Genomic DNA, 23868 nt, shown 5'->3' with positions numbered 1-23868 from the left:
ATCCCTCTGCGGTTTGGGAGGTGCACACATTTCCTTTGCGTATCCTAGTGCCTAGGAGATATTCCTGAATTACTGAACATGCTAATCTTTCTTTTCCATCCTCCCTCTACTGTGTCCTTGAAACCAAACCAGTTTAAACTCAGTATAAGATGACTTATGTTTGCTAACCTGATAGCGATTACTTTTTAGTGTGAAGTGCAGTTCTTGGCATCATTCTCACGCGTGTAAGAATTTTACCCACTCTGCGTCACTACATACATATGCGGTATCGGGAAAGCTCAATGCAGAGTGTGACAGTCTCATCTCTGGTGTATCAGGGAGTAAGGCAAATGGAGTTTTTGTGGAATTCAGAATGACTTTTCAATTTGGTCCTGTATGCGTAAATGTGTTTATTCATAGCAGCTGACAAATTCTCTTCTTCCCTCTTACCATCCTCCTTACAGCAACTGCAAGAAAATGATTGAATTATTTAAAATACTTGCTGCATACTTAAGAAAAAGTCAGGGAGGAGCTAAATAAAGAAATCATTTTTAACCTACAAATTTAGAGTGTGGGATTATTTCTACTACCTCGTAAGACTGTAGTAAAAACTCGAACCAATTGGATGTTTGCTTTCCTGGGAATAAAAGGACTAATTTGACTTACATTTTTTTCCCACTGAATTGACCACTGTTTATTAGATCATCACTGCAGTAACATTATGAGTTTTATAATCATTTCAGGAAAAGGAAAATAGCCCCTAGTATCTCAGTTTACAAAACTAAGCTATCTTCTGAGAAATGAGAAATTCTTAGAAAGCAAAGCTCAAAAACTATGTGTCAGTCAAAGAATTTAAAATTCATGTCAGGTTCATCTTAGGAACTCACATTATAAAATATACAGCACTTTGCAAACTTGAGTAGATTTGCTTTTCGCTAAGAAGGAACAAAACCAAAAAAGATACACCCTGATGTGCAGAAGACCTTAACTGAGGTCCATGTGGTATTGCTCGGACCAATAAGAATTTACTGTGTGTTCCAGGGACAGAGATACTGTCAGGGTTTTAGATTTCATTAATGAAAACATAAAACAATCTTGCCATAAGATTTATGAGGCTGACTTCGTCTCCTACCACACAAACTCTTAGCTATATGTTGTTCATTTTAAGCTATGCACTAAAACACATCACAACTTTACAATCAGTGTTTTAAATGGATGGCTGACATAAGCCTTTAACAATGTTTAGCACTTTGTAGCAATACAGTAAGGCTAACTTTAGAAACGATAGCATAATGAAATTTTACAGGCAATTAAGTTGATGATTCACTGTCAGCTTCCTAAATTATTCTCTTAGATGATCAAGGGAAGCAGATATAGGAAGTGAGGGGCAAACTCTAGATCCTGTAAAATCTTAAGTGTCATTATGAGTTTGAAGTTTTAGGGAATAGAAAAATACCTTGTCTAAACAGCCTGAAAAGAAATCAGATAATTTCCTTTTAAATTTAGAAATGGTAATAGTGATCAGTCTTTTAGTTTGTCACCACGTACATACATTGATTTATGAAAAATGTCTTATAGTGTCCATTGACTTGTGTGGCAATAGTTACTAGAGAGCCTTATGAACTTTTACTTTAAAAGAAAGCAAAGTTGTATATATTTAATTTTTACTCAAACTAATTGTAGTTTATAACTAGCAAGGAAATAAATAGTTTGACTAGTGAAAATTTACATATTTTCCTTTAATAAGATGGTGTGGTGTTTCAGAATTAATATAAATCCATTATACATGAAGGTGGAAAAATATTGGGGAGGAATCCAAGGAAGAGTATGTCTATTAAGTTGGGGTATCTATATTAAAAGTATATCAGGAAATTGTTGTATATAACTTTATCTCAGTTATTGAATGGTCAGAAATATCTTACAGACTTCTAGGAGGTTGCAGTAGCATTAAAATAAAATCCTAGTATGTCAAATTCAGAACATTTGGGGATAGAGTAAATTTAAAAATATAAAATATTCATACACACTTAGCTTGTCCATATATCCCATGGATTGTGGAAAATTTCCAAATGCCTTAAGTTCTCATGGTCATTACTTTCTTTGAATCAATTTGGCTTTGGCATTTTCTGCCAATCCTATGACTGCTGACCATACTCCTTTAGTAATGGAGACATGGAATTCCTCTTTTTTCTCTAAAGTGTGTGTGTGTGTGTGTGTGTGTGTGTTTGCATGTGAGTATGCAGCAGAAGAGTTTACAGAGCAGCAATACAATCAACATAACCTGGAATATGAGTGCTATAGATTGAATGCTTGTGTTCCCTGCCCCCAACCATATTCCTATGTTGAAACCCTACTCCCTAATATGATGGTATTAGAGGTGGGCCTTTGGGAGGTAATTAGGATCAGATACTGTCTGGAGGGTAGAGCCCTCATGAATGAGATTAGTGCCCTTCTAAGAGTCATAAGAGAGCTTGCTTCCTCTCTGCGTTCTGCCATATTGAGAATGTAAGAAAACAGCCACCTGCAACCCAGAAGAGAGCCTTCACCAGAACCTGTCCATGCTGGCATCCTGAGCCTGGAAGTCCAGACTCAGAGCTCTGAGAAATTAATTCCTGTTGTTTACAAGCCACCCAGTCTGTGGCACTTTGTTATAGTGGCCCAAACTGACTAAGACAGTTAGATATCTATGTTTTGAAATTACAGAGTATTCATGTCCTCAAGTTGGGAGATTCTGATTCATTAAGTCTGGATGGCACTGCAGAATCTGTACTTAAGAAGATAACTAAGATGGGAACAACTGCTCTGGGATGCCTAGTCTTCCTTTTCAGTTATCAAGTTTAGTGATGCAAAATAAATGAAACACAAGGATTTCTCCATATAGACCTAGGGACCTACCCTCAGTGTAGTTATTTCAGTCTTTTATCATTAAGTTTCCCTCACCATTTGCCTCCTTGTTCATAAGAAACCATGCTGGTCTGCCCAGGACTGTCCAGGTTGTGATCCTACATCCTGAAAAACTCCTCAGTCCTGGACTAACCAGAGCCATTTGTCACCAGATAAGGTCTTTAAAGATATAACTGAATGTTGTTGGTTTCTGTGACCGTTCATCAGTATTTATTTATGAATTGTCTATTTTGTGGTTAAAACTATGGAAAGCTGAAAGTGCTGCTTTCATAGGTTACTTGGTGGTGTTCTGCACATACACAATACTGTCCTAGGATCCCCATATCTGCATGGATCTTAGCTTAGATCACTCAACTAAGACAGGTTAAAAGAGACAGTATACCTTTTGGCACCTCAAAGAGGTTCTTTGTTAGATCTGCCTTCTCTCTTTGTGTTCCTAAGCCTGCCAAATCCTCAATAGGAGGTTTTAAGAAAATAATAGTGTAATTCCCTACAGTGATAGCCTGGTTTTGGATCTTGTGAGTTTGATATGGAAGCAGACTAAATAGAAATATGGCATGCAATTGGAAATGTGGGTTGGAAGTTAGGTGACAGTAAAGTCCAGAAAGCTAGATGTCTTATGTTTTGGAGTCTATAACTAAAATTTTGGATTCCAGTTTCTATTTCTAGACCCTACCAATAGTAATAGTTGAGAATGAATGGATTCTGAGGTTGGGAAAAATAAAAGAGGACTCAGTCTTGGGGAATGGAATGTTGAGTCATCAAAAAAGTCTGAAAAGGTGTGTTGAAAGGGTGGAGCAGAATTTAGCATCACAAAAGACTGCAGGGAGTAGAGCACCAACAAAGAGCATTTAAAGGGTCTGAGTGGAACAAGTGATTGAGACCAAAGGAAAAATGTTTCAATGATCCAATTAATGAAAATGAATGAATTGACCACTACATTTGTCTAGAAGAAAGTCACTGGTTTTGTCAGAGTGTAAAAACCCAAATATAAGACAACCATCTTAATTCACATCTCTAAATTTAGAGGAAATATGCATTTTTGTGAAGAAAGGAAATATTTGTTGAACTTAAAGACTTTTATTAAAGTTTACTAACTGACATTTATGGGAAGATTTAAAGTGCTTGCTTTTGGTCTCTCCCAGTGGTACCAGATGTATAAGGTTTGTGGGAATGTGGAAATGATAGATCCTTTTCGATCTCCTTAGTAAGTCCTCAATGTCCTATCTGTCGTTTTTTTTTCTTGCGTGTCCAACATTCTTGCCATCTACCCCATTTTCCTGGAGATTGAGAGAATATTGGATTTCAATATCTGAGACCTGGCAGTGGTTCCCGTGTCTGTTTGTGTGTCCTAAGTGAATTTCACCTCCACAAACTGAGTTTCCTCATCCTCAAAATGAGAATGTTGGATTATAACTAATTATATACCATCTAACTTTTAACATCAATTTTATCTTCCATTTTTAATTCTATGTTTCTATTACATGTTAAATGATAAAGGCCAAGCTAAAGGTAATCTCCAATGCCAGTTCTCAGCCCTAAATATACCTAAAAACAGGTACAATTATTCTGAATGACATTCATTTTGAGAGCTTTACATCTTTTATCTAATGTACAGCAAGATGACTATAGGTAACAACACAGTGTTGTATACTTGAAAGTTTCTAAGCAATTGGATCTTAAAAGTTCTCACCACAAGGAATAAGAAAGGCAACTATGTGAGGTGGTGGATATGTTAACTAACCTTATGGCGGTAATCATTTCACAATATGTATGTGTATTAAATCATCGTGTTGTATTTATTAAACTTACACAGTGTTATATGTCAATTATATATCAATAAGCTGGAAAAAATTAAACAATAGAAACAAATAAGTTGAGTTCAAGAAGAAAATAAATTGAATGATTCTTCTAAAGATAAGCAGTTCATTTAAGGAAATACTGTCATTTAATATTTACAAAAAGAGCTCCCAAACAGAGCACATTCTAAACAAGGACAGACGTGGGATGGAGGGGGAGATCTTACTTTGGGCCACTTATTAAGTGATGCTGTTGGAGCTAAGGTGGATGAGAAGAACAACAGTGTACACATTTTACTTAAAAGATCAGATCACTACCAAAATGCTAGGTAATTACCAGCATGTACAGTATAATAGAGCTCATAAGGTAGAAATGAAGATAATGAAACTATATGTCTTCTATTTACTTTATATCATTTTGTTGCTAATAAAATAGTTTCTGTTCTTTCACAATAAAATATTCAATACCCAGTTTAAAAACCTGACTCAGTTAGTATAGGACTAAAATAATCAGGAGTAAAATCAAATAGTTTTGTCTCATTTCTGTGTGCCTCAAATGATGAAAATCTTAGGCCTCATGCCAAATTTTTAGTGGAATCTAACCCCAGTTGATGGTTTCCCTTTTCTTTTACAGGCCTAGAGCGAATTGCTCGGGATTCATCTTACGAACAGGAAGGAAAGGTCCAATTTGTAATTGATGCTGTGTATTCCATGGCTCATGCCCTGCACAATATGCACAAAGATCTCTGCCCTGGATACGTTGGCCTTTGCCCACGAATGAGTACCATTGATGGGAAAGAACTACTCGGTTATATTCGGGCTGTAAATTTTAATGGTAAGTCACAACTTTTTTTTTTTTAATCTAAATACTTTAGAAGGGACAGGGTGTGTTTTTTTTCCCCTATATATAGAGTATACTCAAGCAGAGTGGAAAGTACAGGATTAGAAGCAGTTCCTCTTTTAATCAGAAGTGTGAGTTTTTCCACCTGCTTTTAAATCTCAACCATATTTTTTTTGGTGCTACCATTAATCTGCTGCTGAAGGAAGCAGAAGTTAAAAATAAGCCTCTATCAATCAAAATATCACTATTTCAGAAGTAACTTAGGAGACTCATTTGGAACCACTGACAACAGATTAGATTTCTTTGAAAATGTTTTGTTAATGCCGTTATTAAAGAAGGAATTGTAGACATTTTGTTTTGAAACCTATTTTAAGCATTTTAAACAGTAAGATGACTTGACGAGAGTGGATGATTTGGAGTTGCTGTATATTTTTACATTCTAAGAGTGCCGTGTTAAGTTTCTGCATCTTCTTTTTCATTGTATTTCTTTCAATGATTGGGTCAATTTGAAGCAGTGAGCTGCATCGTGTAAGGTAGAACTACATACAGTCAAGTGTAGATGAGATTTGCCTACTGCAGAAGCAGAAATGCTGCTTCTGTGAGCGTCACAAGAAATTGGTACAGAATACGCTGGATTCATAGTGTTCGGCTGAGAATAGCCAAATTGCCTGTCTCAAGTGATGGAACTATTGAATTCTGCTGTTCTTTCATGAAAGTTGTAATGGTTGCTGCCCATGACTTTGACCATTATTTTCAAATGAAATGATAGAATGCTCTGAGCTGTCTAATTCTTTCTGTTTGGCTGTAATCCACACAATGGACATGCCTCCAAGCAGGATGCACGGCGCTGCACTGTCCATCATAATACACTCCAGTGACCTCAGCTGCCAGCCTTTCTCAAAACACAAGGTCATCTTCAATTTAGAATTCAAGTGGAAACTTCTTTTGCTTTGTTCAGGCAACATGAGACACAATTTGGTTTACATTCGTATCCTCTTGAATTTCACCAGAATTTTGGTGAAACATTACATAACATAGTTCCTTTTGTTAAGAATATAAATAGTAAGGGGAATTTGAAAATAATTTTCTTACAATTATTAAATGGAGCGAAAGAGGAGTGTTACAATACAAGTGTTACAATACGTTATTTACCCTAACATGACGTTGGGGCGCACTTTATTTATCTAAATTGCTAAGAAGTGGGAAGAAGAATGCAAATGAATATATTTTTTCATTAACTGAAGCTCATCTCCAGAAGACAGGGAAGTCTTTTAAAGAAACACTGGATTAAAGTATTCTAAAGTTGAATTATCAATTTCTCTCTTAACCATAGACCTAACCCTTCGTTGATGACTTTAATCTGTAATATAATGATGCTGTTAAAGACTACTGAAAAAGTCATAATGTCTCACGATTATTAAGACAATTTGCCTCTAGAGTCCAATGATTTTTGAGTTCTTCTGTCCACTTTTTATAGTTATATTCCCCTTCTACATTATCAGACTACTGTTGCTGTGATTGTTTTTTGGACTGATCCCTTCCATAATTTGCTTCTTTCAATCTACCACGGACACAGAAACACACATAAAATTTCATTAACTTAGTCAAGAGATATTTATTGAGCACATAGAATGTGGTAAGCATTATGATAGGTACTAAAGATATATTACTGCTAAAAAGAGTCAAAACAGACATGTTTCTTGGGGAACTTAGATATCAATCAAATAAGCACACAAAGGTGTAATTATATAATCTGCAATGAGTATTGAAAGAAGAGGTGTGTTGGACTAAAAGTTTATAATAGGGAAATATGTCCCTATTCTAGGGAGTTAGAGACAGCTGGAATCTGGAGATGAGGGTCAGAGACCAAGGGTAAAGCACTAGACAGGACCAGATAGATCATGAGATGTCTTACAGGTCATTCTTAAGATTTGTTCTTCATCTTGAAAGCAGTAGGAACCCACTGAAGCAAAATAGAATTGTGTCTGATACAAGAGTAAGTGTACTCTGGATGAGGATCATGGAAAATACATGAATTTTAGTGTGTGAACTTAAAAGAGAATCTCTCTGAACTCCTTGGAGATTTATTTTGCAAATAGCTTGAAATTTTTCTGTGTTCCCAATGGCTGGTAATAATAGTACGGTTATAATAATAGGGTAAGGGACCTGAGCATAGGCAGATTATCATGGGATATATAATTTGATTTTCAGTAATTTTCAGGATGTTTATCAATTTTTTGATTTCATTATTGGCTTACTGTTAGTATTCATTTATTATTAATACCTTGCCTGCTTCTGATAAAAAAAGGCACATAGGGCTATTCAAGTAGAAGTACACCATCAAAACCGTTGAAGGGGGAAGAAACAAATTTAGTAACCAGAATGAAGGACTACGTTAAGTTCTGAGCTTCCTAAGCTGCTAAAATATAAGGGGACATTCAATGGAATATATGTTTCATTACATGAGAGAAGCAAACTTACCTATTTCTAAGGAGAGAATGAATTTTCTTACAGCCTAATAAGCAATGTTATTTAACAAAATTTTACTTGGGAAGCTGGAGGGAAACAAAGGCCTGCCTTTTAGGATTATTTTTATTGCTACCATTTGAACAAAATGCTATTTCTATAAATTTTTTAAATGCAAAGATTTATCAAAAGAAAAACATAAAATGAAGAAGAGTTCAGATTTTTCAGGTACTTAAGTAACAATGTCAATTCCTTACTCTGGTGTGTTCTGTAGGCAATCAAATATTAATACTGTACATCTTGTATAGAATCAAAGATTTTTCTGTTGCCATGAGAACCTTATGCACCATAAAGAAAAAGTGTTGGACAGAATTCCAGAGATGTCTCCTTACTTTCTCTATAGTTGAGCAGGGCAGTGTAGGCACAGCGGCATACTAGTCAGGGTTGTTTGACTGTAGGTAACAGAAACCAACTTAAGCTTACTTTAAGCTAAAAGGAACGATTTATGAGGGTGTGTCAAGAAACCCCATGGCAGACTATAGAAAGATCTAAGAAAAGAAGTGGTTATAAGTACTAAAACCTCTCAGAAATCCAAATATGCCTCTGTCTGCTTTGTTTGGTTCTCTTTATATTGGTTTTCTCTACGTCTAGGTCCACAGGGTAGGTAGCAGGAGACCATCTACATTTCTAGAATTTAGTTGCTGTTTGTTCAGGACATGTGCTAAGATTAACATATATGTATTTTAGGTCCCAGTTCTAACTTCTTGGAAACTTGAATCTCATTAGCTAAACTTAGGTTGGATGTCAGACCTGTTCCAAATTATCAGTGGCAAGGATCAACTAAGTACAAACTTAGTTGTCATGAGGCACTCCCAGTGGGTGAAAGCGACATGGGTGAAAGGGACATTTAGGAAGCTTCTATCATTGACTTAGGGGGAAAGTTTAAACAAAGTGAGCAGAGAGGTGAAAACCTGAGAAAGGGGTGATGCTGTGGTCTCTGAATCTCTTTGCTTCTCTCGGTGGGTGAATTTTTGTTAGGCTAGAGGACACAATTAAAATCATATAGAATTTGTGGGAATCTGAGAGAGGAATCAGTTTTGGAATTATTTAATGCAAACAAACCTTCATGCTGTGATTGAATTCCCTGAATGAAGCAGCTTCCCTAAACTCACAGTGAGGTAGTGGTCTAACCATTTCAATGCTCAATATTCTAAGAAACATACCTAAACACTTGCCTGATTACAGAGACTGATATAGAGATGGAATTTAGCAGCCCTTTCTTTTCTTTAGAAACCTTATTGATTTTAGGGACTTACTGCAAATTTTCCAAATATCCAATTTTGAGAGTCTCTGAACACTGCAGACGGTTTTAAAGCAAATCTCTTCACGTAAAGTACCTTTAAACTATCTAAAAGAAATAAATACTGCTTAATATTAGGAAATGCATTACAAATTCACTAAGAAGTCAAATAAGACAATGAAAAATATAAGATTCTGTAAAAGCATTTGATTAAAATATAACCCTCATTTCTGTTACAAGTACAAAAACAAACTAGAAATGGAATAAATGTTTAACGTGATAAGCACATCTCTCTCAGCCTATGACTGGTTATATATTTATACTTATTCCTATTACAGAGATGGATTAGTCCTATTAGCACTATTATTAATATTCTATAAATTTTAACCAATGTGATAAAACAACAAACAAAAATAAGAGATTACTACTAAAAAGGAAAAAGTATTATGATTATTTTCAAATGATTTGATCTCAAGACAATAAATTGAAAACTAGGAGTACTTACTTTAAGATGATCAAATATAAAATTAATATTAAAACATTAAGGACTTTCCTACATACAGTGTTAGAAATCATTGACAATTATGGGAAATGAGACTCTTTTCTTTGCAAAAATATATAGAAAATATCTTTGAATAAATTGAGCCAAAAAATATTAAAGACATATGAAGACAACTTTATTGAGAGACATCCCTTGTTTGTAGACAGAAAAACTAATTAGAGGAAACATGTTAATCTTTTCTGAATTAATCTGTATTCAGGCTTAGTATAGTTCCAACCAGAATGACAAAGGAGTATTTTCTGGAATTTGAAATAATATTTAAAATTTTAATTGTGAGAATAAATGAGTAAAAATAACTAAAATGATTTTGAAGAAAAAATATTCCTACCAAACAGTTAACATTTAAGCATAACGTTAATCTATAATAATCAATCCAGCATGGAACTATTACCAGAACAGACATATGGTAAATAGAACCAGATAGAAATAGCCAGAAATATCAATATCTAATAATAAATAAATCAGTTTGTACATGTATTTGTATATACACACATATGAACTTATGATGTGATAAAGATGAGTTAGAGCTCAGTGGGAAAGGAATTTTATTCATTGATTATCAATTTACAGTAAAATCAAGTGATCATGATTTCTCCCTATAAGAGAGTATAATCCATTTGGAATTTATTTTAGAGTTAGGTGAAAAGGAGAAGCAAAAAAAAAAAAGAAAATATAGAAGATAGAAGATGGTTCATCTTTTAGATGGAAGGATTATACTAAAATATTCTAAACACTGAGGTCTCTTCCAGCTCTATATTCACTGCAGATTATTTTAAAGATAAAGGTATATTTTTAAAACATAGATGCCTATCAGTGTTCTTACTGTTGTTGTTTTTTTAGTTGTTTATTTTTATTTTTTATGAATCATTCCTTTAGCCCACATACATTTTATTGAGAATCTTACAAAGTAATAAAAGGGCTCTTTGCTAGGCATCAAAAATACAAAGATTAATAAAATGTGGTTCTGTGAGTTTTCAGATGTCATAGCTTAACAGAGGAGAGACACAAACATGTTACCAACAATAATTCAATTTGATAAGTGATATGATAGAGGCATGGGCATGGCATGTACAAACCCAACATAAGGCTGAGATTAGGAAACTTCATAAGGGAGGCTCAAAGAATACAACACAGAGAACAGGTGACATCTGATTTAAATTACAAATAGAAAGTGACATTTCTTTAGGTGGACAAGATGGGAAAAACTATTCATGGCAGACAAAACAGTTTAATAGTAGATGGAAGACAGGCAAGAGTACGCGTTCTGAGAAAGTGAGCATCCACGGTGTAAGAATTCAAAGGAGTGACGTGGGAGCAGCCTGGAGATGAGACCAGCAACGTGAACTTGGGCCTGGTTAGAAATCCCTGCCAAACTCTGAAGTTTGACTGTGACACAGGGAACTGAGCTTTCTGAGCAGGACGGTGAAGTGCTAGGATTCGTGTTTTAGAAAAACAACTATGAGAGCAATTTGCAGACAGGAGGGAGAGATTGAAGACAGGGATGACAAGTTAAGAGACGGTTCCAATCATCTCCAGGAGAGAAGAGTGCCTGAAATGGGAAAATGAAAGTACAAATGGAATGTAAAGAAGTGAAAGAGGGAGGAAGGGAACAGAGAATCATTTCAGTGCTGGCTCTGTTCTAGACACTGTGCTTTGATTAGAAGCCAGAAGGTTTTGAGACATATCTTTACTTCCCCAAATGATCTTTCTTTGTAACTGTTTGTGACAATCCCATTACTAGAGCTAATTCATTATTTTTGTGTGTGCATAAATCATTTTTATTTAGTGTTTTCATTTTTTTAATTTTTTTTGGAGTATAGTTGCTTTGCACTGTTGTGTTAGTTTCTGCTGTACAGCAAAGTGAATCAGTGATACATATACATTATCCACTCTTTTTTAGATTCCCTTCCCATTTAGGTCACCACAGAGTCCTGAGTAGAATGTTTTAGCATATATACCATTGATGAAATTGGCTTGACACTACTTTGTTTTATCCACCTTTATAAGTAGAAAATGAGACATAAAATGCCAATATATGGAGAAACTGACATAAAATGTCAACTGTAGAATTCATGATGCATAATATCCTTGTGATTAGATATTACTTACTTGGTAAATAGAGATGAAGCAAAGTCAAATGTGATGAAGTGGTTCTATGTTAACCTTAAAGATAAATATTCTTTTTGATAATTACCGTATGTGAAATAAAATTTAGAAAATCATTATTAATAATTTGGAAGTACATTATATAATTTATTCTTGATGATAGAGGTTTGCAAGTCATGAAGTAATTCCTGGAAATATTTTTACATTTAAAAGAAAGTGAACGGCATGTGTAGCGATATTGAATTTGTAGAGATAAATAAACAGACTGATTTGAATTAGGTAATATTTCAGTTTCTGATTAAGGAAACTTCAGGCTGCTTATAAAATATCAATCCTACAAATGAAGCCATCATGAAATTTAGCAGAATAATTATACCGGCCTCTTGTTTTCTGAGTAAGTTGATAAACTGTGGGAGTTTTTTTTTTTTTAATCTTTATTGGAGTATAATTGCTTTACAATGTTGTGTTAGTTTCTGCTGTATAACAAAGTGAATCAGCTATATGTGTACATATATCCCCATATCCCCTCCCTCTTGTGTCTCCTTCCCACCCTCCCTGTCCCACCTCTCTAGGGGGACACAAAGCAATGAGCTGATCTCCCTGTGCTATGCGGCTGCTTCCCACTAGCTATCTATTTTACATTTGGTAGTGTATATATGTCAATGCTCCTCTCTCACTTCGTCCCAGCTTACCCTTCCCCCTCCCCTTGTCCTCAAGTCCATTCTCTACATCTGCATCTTTATTCCTGTCCTGCCCCTAGGTTCATTAGAACCTTTGTTTTTCAGATTCCATATGTATGTATTAGCATACAGTATTTGTTTTTCTCTTTCTGACTTACTTTACTCTGTATGACAGACTCTAGGTCAGTCTACCTCACTACAAATAACTCAATTTCCTTTCTTTTTATGGCTGAGTAATATTCCATTGTATATATGTGCCACATCTTCTTCATCCATTCATCTGTCGATGGACGCTTAGGTTGATTCCATGTCCTGGCTATTGTAAATAGAGCCTGCAGTGAACATTGTGGTACATGAGTCTTTTTGAATTATGCTTTTCTCAGGGTATATGCCCAGTTGTGGGATTGCTGGGTCATATGGTAGTTCTATTTTTAGTTTTCTAAGGAACCTCCATACTGTTCTAAGTTTAATTTCTTTTATAGTCATGAAGAACCAGGGCTTTCACTTCCTCCCTTACTATATAAAGACTTATGTGTGGACCAAGATGGAGCCAGCATCCTTCGAAGCTTCAGGCAAATCAGTGGAGTTGCCTTAGTTCTTCCTTGGATCCCACTCAACTTCACCCACTGTACTGGGTTTCTTTTACTCCTTCTTTATTCTTGTAATTTATGAACTTTATCATGTGCCAAAAATTGGGGATAAATGATAAGCAAACCCCAGAAACAGATGGGGTGCCATAGGCTCACTAACTGTGGGTTAAGTGTGGGCATTGGGTTTAAACGGGGGATGCAGCAGTGAGCCTTGGATGAAGGATGGGGACAGAAATGAAGGAGCAGAGAGGATCTGAGGTGGTGGGGAGTTTCTGCAGGAGTTCACATGTAATGGTTTGTATTTATCGTAGTGATCAGAAACCCAGACTTTATACTCAGAGTTTGAATCCAGTTTCAGCACTCACTACTTTGTGATCTTGGTCAGGTAACAAAACCTCTTTAAATCTTTGTTTCCTCATCTATACAATGGGGATGTTAATAGTATATACATTTTAGAGTTCCTGTGAAATCTAAATATTAGGTGATAATATATAGAAAGTACTTAATAAGTGATATACTGTATTATATGTGGAGGATACTTTATCAATAGAGAATTAATGAAGTTAGTACTTGGATCACCTTATAAAGGTGATGAGATGAGTGGGATGGGACTGAGAGCTTGAAAACAAGACACAAGTTGGAAAAGATGCTTCTTCCAGGGCACCAATCAAGAAGGTTTCCCCAGCAGTGTCAGCTTCTTAGATAAAGGAACAGAAACGTGAATATTTTTACAACCTTCTCAAAGTACATGGCAAAGTATATTACTGCTGATATTGGCATCTAATGAGTCTAGGGTAGATCAAATGGGGCTCATTCTCTCCCTGTTTCTTCTGTTTCCTTCAAAATTATGTACTTTTTTAATGAAAGAAAGTATTTGTTAGAATAGCTCCCATGTTATTAAGGGTAATTATTTTCTAGTGATATTTTGCTTCAGAAAGAATCTACCCGAAAATTATAATGGAGACTTGATTATTATTCTCTTTAAGGTTATTAACTCTTATAATTACATTAAAGTGTAATCAAGAAGTTAGTTTGAAAGTGAAGGATATGAATGAGAAAATTATTTTTAATTCAGGTGCCTAATTGTTACACTTTGGGGATTTGGGTTTTGAATGTATTAAATTTGGTCTTTTGAATGTATTAAAAAAAAATGACTATAAAATAACTTTTCTTTTGAACCGTATAAACACCTTTGTAGCTAAGTTAAGGGAAAATTATCAAATATAATTTTTTTAAAAACTTATAGAGTGTATTTATAGCATTTATTTGTATATGTCATATACATCCATTCAACAAACATTTATTGAACGTTTGTTATGTACCTGAACTGTGCTATTTGTATTTTGTCCCTCTTCCAGTTCTCACTTCTCCTTTTTCTTACTTCATATTCCTTTAGATATTAAACTTCTTTTCCTCTTCTTTTGTCCTCTTTTCTTGCCCAGTGTTTCTCCACTTGCTCTTGTGATCATTCAGTAATCAAGATGGCAGCAGTGGGTAAGAGTATGAGCTTTTGAGTTGAAACAGAGATGAACTAAAGTTGTAACTCTCGCACTTAGGTGAAGAGACCTTGGATAAGCCACTTAAATTTTATAAACCTCTATGTTCTCACCTTTGCATGGGAGTAATAATCATACCTACCTTGTAGTGTTATTATGAGCATTTAATGAGATAATTCACAACTCCTGGCAATTGTGAATAATCAATGAATGACAACTACTATTTTTTCCTCTACCCCATGACAAGAGTAAATCTTCTGCATATGTTTACTGGGTTTCAAACATACACACATAAATACCCCCCCAATACACACTCATTCACATACGTTCCCTTACACACCTTAGATTCCAAAGCATCTGATAAATTTCTTAAAATCAGTAATATTGTGTTGTCTGAAATTAGCTTCTTATTTCTTCAGGGCTTAACTCATCTATTCTCAAGGTTGAATAGGCTTTTTTTTCGCTTTTTCTCTCTTCTCTTTTAATCACCTTCTGAGCCCTTCATTTTTTATTAGCACTTTAGGGTGAGATATAGGAATAAGAGGACGTAAAGCCCATTCTAATCCATTTTGCCTTGAGTAAAATGACCTGATAGGTAAAGAGATGGAGGCTGCTGCTTGAAATAGTGTTCACGGAATGTGTACGGGAATATAATACACCTACTGTGTTAAGAAACTTGTCGGAAACTCACTTAGACATGGGCTATAAAAGAGACAGCTATGACTTGTGCAAAAAATTTAGCTGAAGGTCATTGTTTGCAACCAGCTGAACTAGAGGAAACTGTTATACCAGTGCACAGCCCACTTGAGTTGTCCATGCCCACAGAACAGAGAAAAGGGGACTCCGCATGACAGAATTATTTAATAGCCATAAGCCCTATCATTTAAAAAAGTAATTCAAATAAAAATGACAATGCACATTTTGGCAGGCAAAAGGGATGTGGTACAAGTCTCCCAGAAGGATATTTATCAATTACTACCTTACTTGTAATCCTTAATCGTGCTTAAGAAAGCTCTAACTTTCCTCCGATCTTATGTTTTTCTTTGCCGGCTGTCTAGGTTATATAGATGTCCCTATGATTTATATTAGCTCACTGAGAAATTCTAACCTGTTTAACAATACAGCCAAAAGGCCATTCCTCCCAGCTCCTTTAAGCTCTCTTAACTTCCTTTTCGTTCTTCCCTGTCCTTATATAAACCACAGGCTTATGTAAGAATGTATATGCCCTCATCTCAATTCCCTCTTTGCTTCAGTCAAAACTTCATGAAATGAAGAACCATGTTTATGGCCTTTTTTTGACTTCTAAAAAAGTATAACATATATATAGAAAAGTGCAATAAGTCTACAGCTCCATGAATTTTTACAAACTGAAAACACCTAACTCAGTATCCAGAACAGCCAATCAAACCCCCAAATCCGCAACTGGCACCTCAAAACCCTACTGTGCTCTTCCAGTCAGTACACATCTCTCTAGGAAGTCACTGTCCTAGCTCTGAACAACACAGACTAGGGTTGCCAGCTTTTGTGCTCATATAAATGAATTTACATAATCTGTACTCATTTATGCCTGGCTTCATTTCACTGTAATTTTTGATAAAGAGGAAGGAAAGCACATTCCCACCATTATCTCTCTCTATTACCATAAGATTCAATTATTTAATTTACTTTATTACATATTAAGAATTTAATTTTTAAAGCCTAATGAATTATTTTATGAAATAATAACATTTAATATCTATTAATGAGGTTTAAAATATATGAAAAATTTTAATACAATACCTACAATTTCTTAGAAAGTGATAAAAATATTACTTCCAATAATATTCTCATCTTGGTCATGTTCCCATCATTTAAAAAAAATAATAGACTGTATCTTTTAGAGCCATTTTAGGTCCACAGCAAAGTTGAGGGGAAAGTACAGAGAGTTTCCATATACCGCCTGACCTCATACACACAGCTTTCCCACTATCAACATCCTGAATCAGAGTGATACATGTGTTACAGTTGATTAACCTGCATTGACACAACATTATCATCCGAAGTCCATAGTTTACATTAGGATTCTTGATGTGCATTCTATGGGTTTTGACAAATGTACAATTACATATATATTTCACCTTCCAGGAAACAGCATTCTCATAACTGTTTCAATTTTAATCAACATCATGAAAAAATACTCCTAATTCCATCAGCCTCAGTCCTAGGCACTAAAGAGAAGGAAATTATGCTCTTCCAGCTAGTCCTCTAGGATAATTCCCGAATACCCAAAACATCAGTGTAGAACTTAGCAAAAGGATTTTAGCATGTAATCCTTTTATTTTTACCAGGAAAGAAAACACATTTGCTTTCCTTACTTAGCTATCAATGACAATATGTCAGAGCTGTCACAAATTCTAGAGTCAATAAATTCTAGAGGGCTCAGAGGCATTTGAGAAAACTGCAGTGTTCTTGATTGCACGTTGCATCCATTTCTGGAAATAAGTGGCATCTGATTTTTCTATCCCCATGTTTATCTTTTGAAATAATATTGGCCCTCTGTAAAAGAAAAAAAAAAAAAAGCTTCAGACTGACATTTCAAGAATTAGTTGAGTATATCTTTCTGATCCTACTATGTATGCTTTAACCCAAGCCAAGGAGAGAACTGATACTTTTTATACACAGAAACTAGCTTGTGGTGAAGGAGGGGGAAGCCATTTTTCCATTGTTAAACACTGTAATTAACTAGTAGTTTGGGGTGAGAAAGTTTTTCTTTTCTTCTTAAATACGGTCTATCTACATAGGCACAAACTATCAGATATTGTTAAAAAAATAATGAGATTTTTATTGCAATGTTTGCATAATACTTTCTTTTTATACCTTTACGGGTGTGCTTCATCAGTTTGAACCATCTTAGCCTTTAAAGTTGGCTGTAAATGCAAAATTTACATGATACTACTTTGGGCAATTACATGCTAATATATGAATAAACAAATACGATTTCATATTGGATTTTTTTTCTTTTCAGCATTACTTGAAGTCACCTTTTGGCTTTTGAGCATGATAGCAATCTACTTCACTGGTATTGAAGCAGAAAATAACCAGTTCATAAATTTTCTAGCAACCTCCACACACAAAATGTTTGTAGAAATAAAGTAACATATTTAGCAAACTCAAGGATGGTTTCAGCTGAGCACCTTTAAGTCCTGCAACAGATCTAAGTAGAAAGTGAATTTCTAATACCAAGAGCTTTTAAGTGCATGAGTGCACACACACACACAGACACACACACACCCCTCTCTTTCTATAGAAATAGAGGAAGTGGATAAAAATAGTAAAATGATATGATGGAAAGAAAGGATTTGTTTCCTTGCCAATGTCTAGGTAAATTTTCTAACTTTACGGAGACTGAGTAAGAGTAGAAATTTTGAATCGCTTCATATCTCTGAACAGGGACTTGGATAAACCAAATGACATTTGAGCTTGTGTTGACTTTGGCTGGCATTTACCGAAAATGTTTTCAGAGTCAGTTCACAACCTATATTATTTTATTATTTTTTAATCTTAAGAATTGATAACAAGAATCAGAAATGTACAGAGTACTGTGATCAACATCTGTCTTCTTTACTACGTTCTTAGACCACCATAATTTCGCCATGATGTGGTTGCAGATTGGTGTAATATGCTATTTTAAAATCTTAGCGATCTACTGCAGATTTTAGACCCTCCGGAAAGCCCCTGTTGTGAGTTTAGGTGATCTGTGGTCCCGTTTGATAGCCCAGTGGCTGTGCTAGGAGATTCAACCTAACAAAAAATTAACCCTGTGTATTTCAAGAGTTCTTTGACATAATTCCTGACTAGCCTATCCATCTCTATCATTTGATTTGAATTAGTGATAAAATATTAAATGCCATTATTCAGTGATAGTTCTCTAAGATTTTAAATACATCCCTCTGTGGATAAGGGAATATGATTACTTAATCACTGTGATTAAAAAGACTTTTCATAGTTTCCTGGCAAAGACAATGATGTCACAAATACAGATAATTCTAGGGTGGGTTCAGATCACTTCACTTAAAATGTACAGCAGGAAGGGTCAAATAAAATTAGCTCTATGCTGTTTAGGAAAAAAAATAATTGCTGAAAACTTCTGTGTACCTCTAATAATCATTCCCCAAGTTTTCTTATTTTGTATCTCAGTGAAAGATTTCTTTTGATGATAAATTTATCCATATTAAGTCTTTTTAGTGCTAATTACCTTGAATTCCACCGTATTACAATAACAATCCCAGGCATCTTAATGCTTTTCACTTTAAAGTACTTTCATATATATTCTCTCATTAGCCCTAACAGTCTTATGTGGGAGGGCAAGTAAGTAGATGTTATTACGCCATTTGACTACAGCGATGTATAAAAGTTAAGTAATATATTCAAGACTTGCAGTTACTGAATCAAGGAATTGAGACTAGACCCAGAATTTTCAATTCTGTGTTTAGTGCTCCAAGTTTCAAAGGAGCTGAGATAGGATATTGCTTTGAAGGTAGCCTATTAAAATTGCTAAATCTGCATACATTCATCAAGTTATTCATTCAACAGATTACTACATGCCTACTATGTACTAGTCTTTATCAGGAACTGGACCCGCAATGGTGAGTAAAAGACAGTCGGTGCCCTCAGGAAGATGCTGTTAAATAGGGCAAGCAGTCAAGTACCAAACAACTACAAAATGTGAAGTATTACAATGCTAAAGTAGAGAATATGGTGGAAAAGGGAGAGTGGGACTGTAGGGAAGATGGTGAAATCATCACGAAGGTGGTGATATTTAAACTGAGACCCGAATTATGAGATGGATAAGAGCCTAGGAAAAAACTGGTACTAAAGCCTCAAGACGGAATAGAGATTTGTGTCACTATCATGCTAAATGCTTCCCTTCTGTCTCTGGAGTCACAGACCTTTTTACTGAAAAGTATGCTATTTCCTGAAATTCTTGAAATGGCACATTATCTTGTAAACACTTTGTAGAGACCCATGGAAGCCCATGCAGCTATTCTCATAGGATTTATGGTCAAGGTATGTCCTCCATGTGAGCCTGCACCACACCCCACTGTAGTTGGGAAGTACCAACGTTTTTAAAAATGTTTTCTTTGAAGTTCACGCTGTGAACATGATGCTACTGAACGTTGAAGAAATATTTTGTCTTGCAAATACTTCCCAGATTATAACAGCGGCAGCAGGAAAGTATATAGCACAGCAAACTACATCAGATAATAACTAGTCACGTTTTAATTTCCAAAGATTTTAACAACTGCTGTGGGCTTATAGGGAAAATAAACGCTCTGCACTCTGTATCATCGAGTGTTCCCCAACCCCCAAGGAGGAGGAGGTTGATTTGGATGTGTCAGATGTGAAGTTTACCTGCTGTGCTCCTGAGAGGGGTCATCTTCTGGCTAAGAATGAGTGGACAGGGCTATCATTGGAGCAGTTCCTGAAGGAAGAGCGATAGACAGGAGCTGGGATGCTCTCTCTAAACAGGCCAGGCCATCTAGCTTTGGCACTTGTGGCTGTGCTTTCTCACATGTGGCCCCTGTCCAAAGATCACTGTTTTAGTCTGAGAAGGCCTGAGGCATGTTGGCTTAGGTTGACTCAAAATTGCGCCCTGCTTGTGTAACTGGTTCATTTTCTTAACTAACGTAGAGACAAGGAACTCTCCATTTTCTCCCCTGGTTTATGAAGTTCCACCACGGAGTTTGAGGCCAAAGTCACAGCTAAGAAGCAAATCAAATCAAATCATAAAGTACTTTCTTTTGCCTTCTTTATGCATGTTTCCTTGGAGGCCTCCATAGGAGGATTGGTTAAACCAAGACAGGACTTGGGTATACCTAGTTTTTCTATCCAAATAATATATTCAATGCAAGTCCTTTAAAGAGTCCCAAATTGAATTTAGGATACAATAAAGTACATACATACATGCATAATGCAAACACACATACGTTGATATAGAAGGTTGTAATAGGTATAAGAAATATCATCATAAGACAATCTTTAATGGACCCCTCTCCCCTGTAATATAAACCAGAAAATTAAGAATGCAATGATAACAAGAAAAAATAAAGAAGCCACCCAAAACTGAGAAGCAGAGGATGGCTTTTCTGTTGAGTTTTGAAATTACAGTTGAGTGCAATTCTTGCGTTTAAAATCCCAGTTTGGCATTTTATTCAATCACATTGGTTTCACTTCTTTTTTTCTGGAATTTTCAATGGAAAATATGAGGCTGATACAAATGCTAACATTTATTGAGTCTGTATGATGTTCCAGGTATATTTCTAAGCATCATTTGTGTACTATCTCATTTAATCCTCAAAACAATCTGAAGAAGTAGGAACAATTTTTATCCCTGTTCCTGCAGATGAGGAAACTGAAACACATATTTAGTTCACTTACCTAGTCAAGTGGTGGAACCAGGGTTTGAGCCCTTGAAGCCTTAGCTCAGAGTTGCACACCGAATTACTATGGTGATTACTGTGATTATGGTAATTACTACGTTATTTAAGGTATACCACCTCTAATGATAAGTGCTATTGCAGAAGCAGGGGAAAACTTGTTAGTGAAAAAACCATGTGTCTAAAAGAGAAAACAAAGAACCTTTATAATTTTGATAGAACACTGGGACTCGCAGAGTCAAGTTAGTTCTCTGTTACTACACAGATAATGTGAAACAAAGTGCAAATAGCAATTGAGCAGCAAAAACCAAAAGAAAGTTGTTTCCAAGAGTTGGAACACAATGAATATAACAAATATGAAGTCAAGGTAAATGTTTTGAAAGCTCATTACAATCATATATGAGTCTTGTATATTAACACCCATGGGTTTCTTGAGGCTGGGAAGTGGACATTAAGCTTCCTGCCAGCCCAGTAATTTTGACTTAGTGAGCTTCATTGAGGAAAAATATACAGACGGTAAAACCAACTAGTTTTAAGTGTACAATTTGATGTGTTTTTTATGAATATATACAATTGTATAACCACCACCACGGTCATGGTCTAGAACATTTTCATCACCTCAAATGCTTCTTCCTACCTCTTTTCAGTCAACTCCTTCCCCACAATATCATTCCCTGGAAGCCAGTGGTCTCCTTTCTGTCAGTATGTTTTTGCTTTCTTAAAAATTAATATGAATGGATCATATATTTTGAAATTTTTGTGTATATTTTTTCCACTTAGCATAAAGGTTTTGAAATTTACCCATGATGTTGTATTCATCAGTAGCTCACTGCCTTTTTTTTTTTTTTTGCGGTACGCGGGCCTCTCACTGTTGTGGCCTCTCCCGTTGCAGAGCACAGGCTCCGGACGCGCAGGCTCAGCGGCCATGGCTCACGGGCCCAGCCGCTCCGCGGCATGTGGGATCTTCCCGGACCGGGGCACAAACCCGCGTCTCCCGCATCGGCAGGAGGACTCTCAACCACTGCCCCGCCAGGGAAGCCCTCACTGCCTTTTTATTTTCATGAATACACAATTTGTTCATTCATCAGTTGATGAAATTTGGATTATTTTCAGCTTTTTCCATTATGAAAAGAGCTTCTAGGAATATATAAGTACAACTCTTCGTGAGGAAATACGCTTTTGTTTCTTCTGGGTAAACACTTGGGAATGGGATTGCTGGATTGTATGGGAAGAATATGTTTAACTTTATAAGAAACTGCCACACTTTTTTTCTAAAGTGACTGTACCATTTTGCATCCCTAAGAGCAGTGTATGAGGGTTTTAGTTACTCCATTCCTCTTCAACACTTAATATTGTCAGTCATTTTAATTTTAGCCATACTAGTGGGTATATAGTGATTTCTCATTGTGGCTCTAATCTGCGTTTCTGTGATCACTAATCATCTTTGTATATTTTTTCATATGCTTATTTGCCATTTTTATATCTTCTTTGATTGTCTCTTCAAATCTTTTACTCATCTTAAAAATGAATTGTTTGATTTCTTGTTATTGAGTTGTAAAAGTTCTGTATTCATTCTAAAAACAAGTTATTTTATATATGCATTTGTATATGTATACAAATATATAATATTTGTGTTATAAAAATATTTTCTCTTTTTATTTTCATAATGTTGTCTTTTGATAAACGTTTTTAATTTTGATGAAGGCCAACTTATCAACATTTTCTTTTTCTGTCCTAGCTAAAAAAAATCGTGTCTAACTCAAGATTACAAAATTTTTCTCCTGGAAGTTTTATATTTTTACTTTTTACATTTAAATGTGATCAATAGAAATGCAATTTTAAAATATGGTATGAAGTAAGGGCTGGTTTCATTTTTTAAACTATGGATATCCAATTGTTCTCCTAACATTTATTTTTTGAAAAGCTACCCATTTCCTGTTGAATAACTTTATACTTTTGCTGAAAGTCATTTGAACACATATGCATGGGTCTATTTCTTGAATTGTGATCTTGTTCTATAAATTTATAAGCTTATGATTATGCTAATACCACACTGTCTTGATTACTATAGCTTTATATTAGGTCTTGAAATAAGGTAGTACATAAATTCTCTTTGTTTTTATTTCTAAATATTGCTTTGCTAGTCTATGCCTTTTGCATCTACGTATCAATTTTAAAATCTATTTGTCAATTTCTAAAAAAAAAAAAAAAAAAATCTCCTGCTCTGATTTTGATTGGAATTGCATTGCATCTGTAGGTCAGTTTGGAGACACCTGGCATCTTAACTACATTGTCTTCCCATCTGTGAACATGGTTTTTCTTTCCATTCATTTAGATATTTTTAAATTTCTCTCTACAATGTTTGTAGTTTTCAGTGTAAAGGTATTGCACATATTTTGTTAAATTTGCCTCTAATTATTTCATATGTTAGATAGTCTTGTAAGTGCAGTTATTTTAAAATTTCCATTTCTAAATTATTGCTAGTAGAAAATTGATTTTTATATGTTCACTTTCTATAAAGCAACCTTTATTAACTCATATTTTAGCTATTTTTTGTAGTTTCCTTAGGCTTTTCTACATACACAATCATGTTGTCTGCAAAAACAGTATTACTTCTTTCTTGCCAATATGTATGTGTTCAATTCTTCTTCCTGCTTTGTAGTATTAGCTAGGACCTTCAGTACAATGTTGAATAAAAGTGGTAAAAGCAAGCATCCTTCTCTTTTTCT

At 35.2% G+C, this 23868-nt stretch overlaps 1 protein-coding gene across 2 annotated transcripts in view; it reads left to right on the top strand.

Annotated features, from left to right (window-relative positions):
- Positions 1–23868, top strand: part of GRM8 (glutamate metabotropic receptor 8) — a 755282-nt gene that overhangs the window by 462429 nt on the left and 268985 nt on the right. For both annotated transcript variants that reach the window (XM_029233599.1, XM_029233597.1), the window contains one exon: positions 5317–5517. In XM_029233599.1, coding sequence (XP_029089432.1) covers positions 5317–5517 — 201 coding nt within the window. The remainder of the gene's footprint in view (positions 1–5316; positions 5518–23868) is intronic.

The sequence above is a fragment of the Monodon monoceros genome, unplaced genomic scaffold (assembly GCF_005190385.1).
Source record: "Monodon monoceros isolate NGI ecotype Baffin Bay Population unplaced genomic scaffold, NGI_Narwhal_1 Super_Scaffold_2, whole genome shotgun sequence".
NCBI classification, from domain to species: Eukaryota; Metazoa; Chordata; class Mammalia; order Artiodactyla; family Monodontidae; genus Monodon; species Monodon monoceros.
This window is presented reverse-complemented; position numbering and strand designations above follow the sequence as displayed.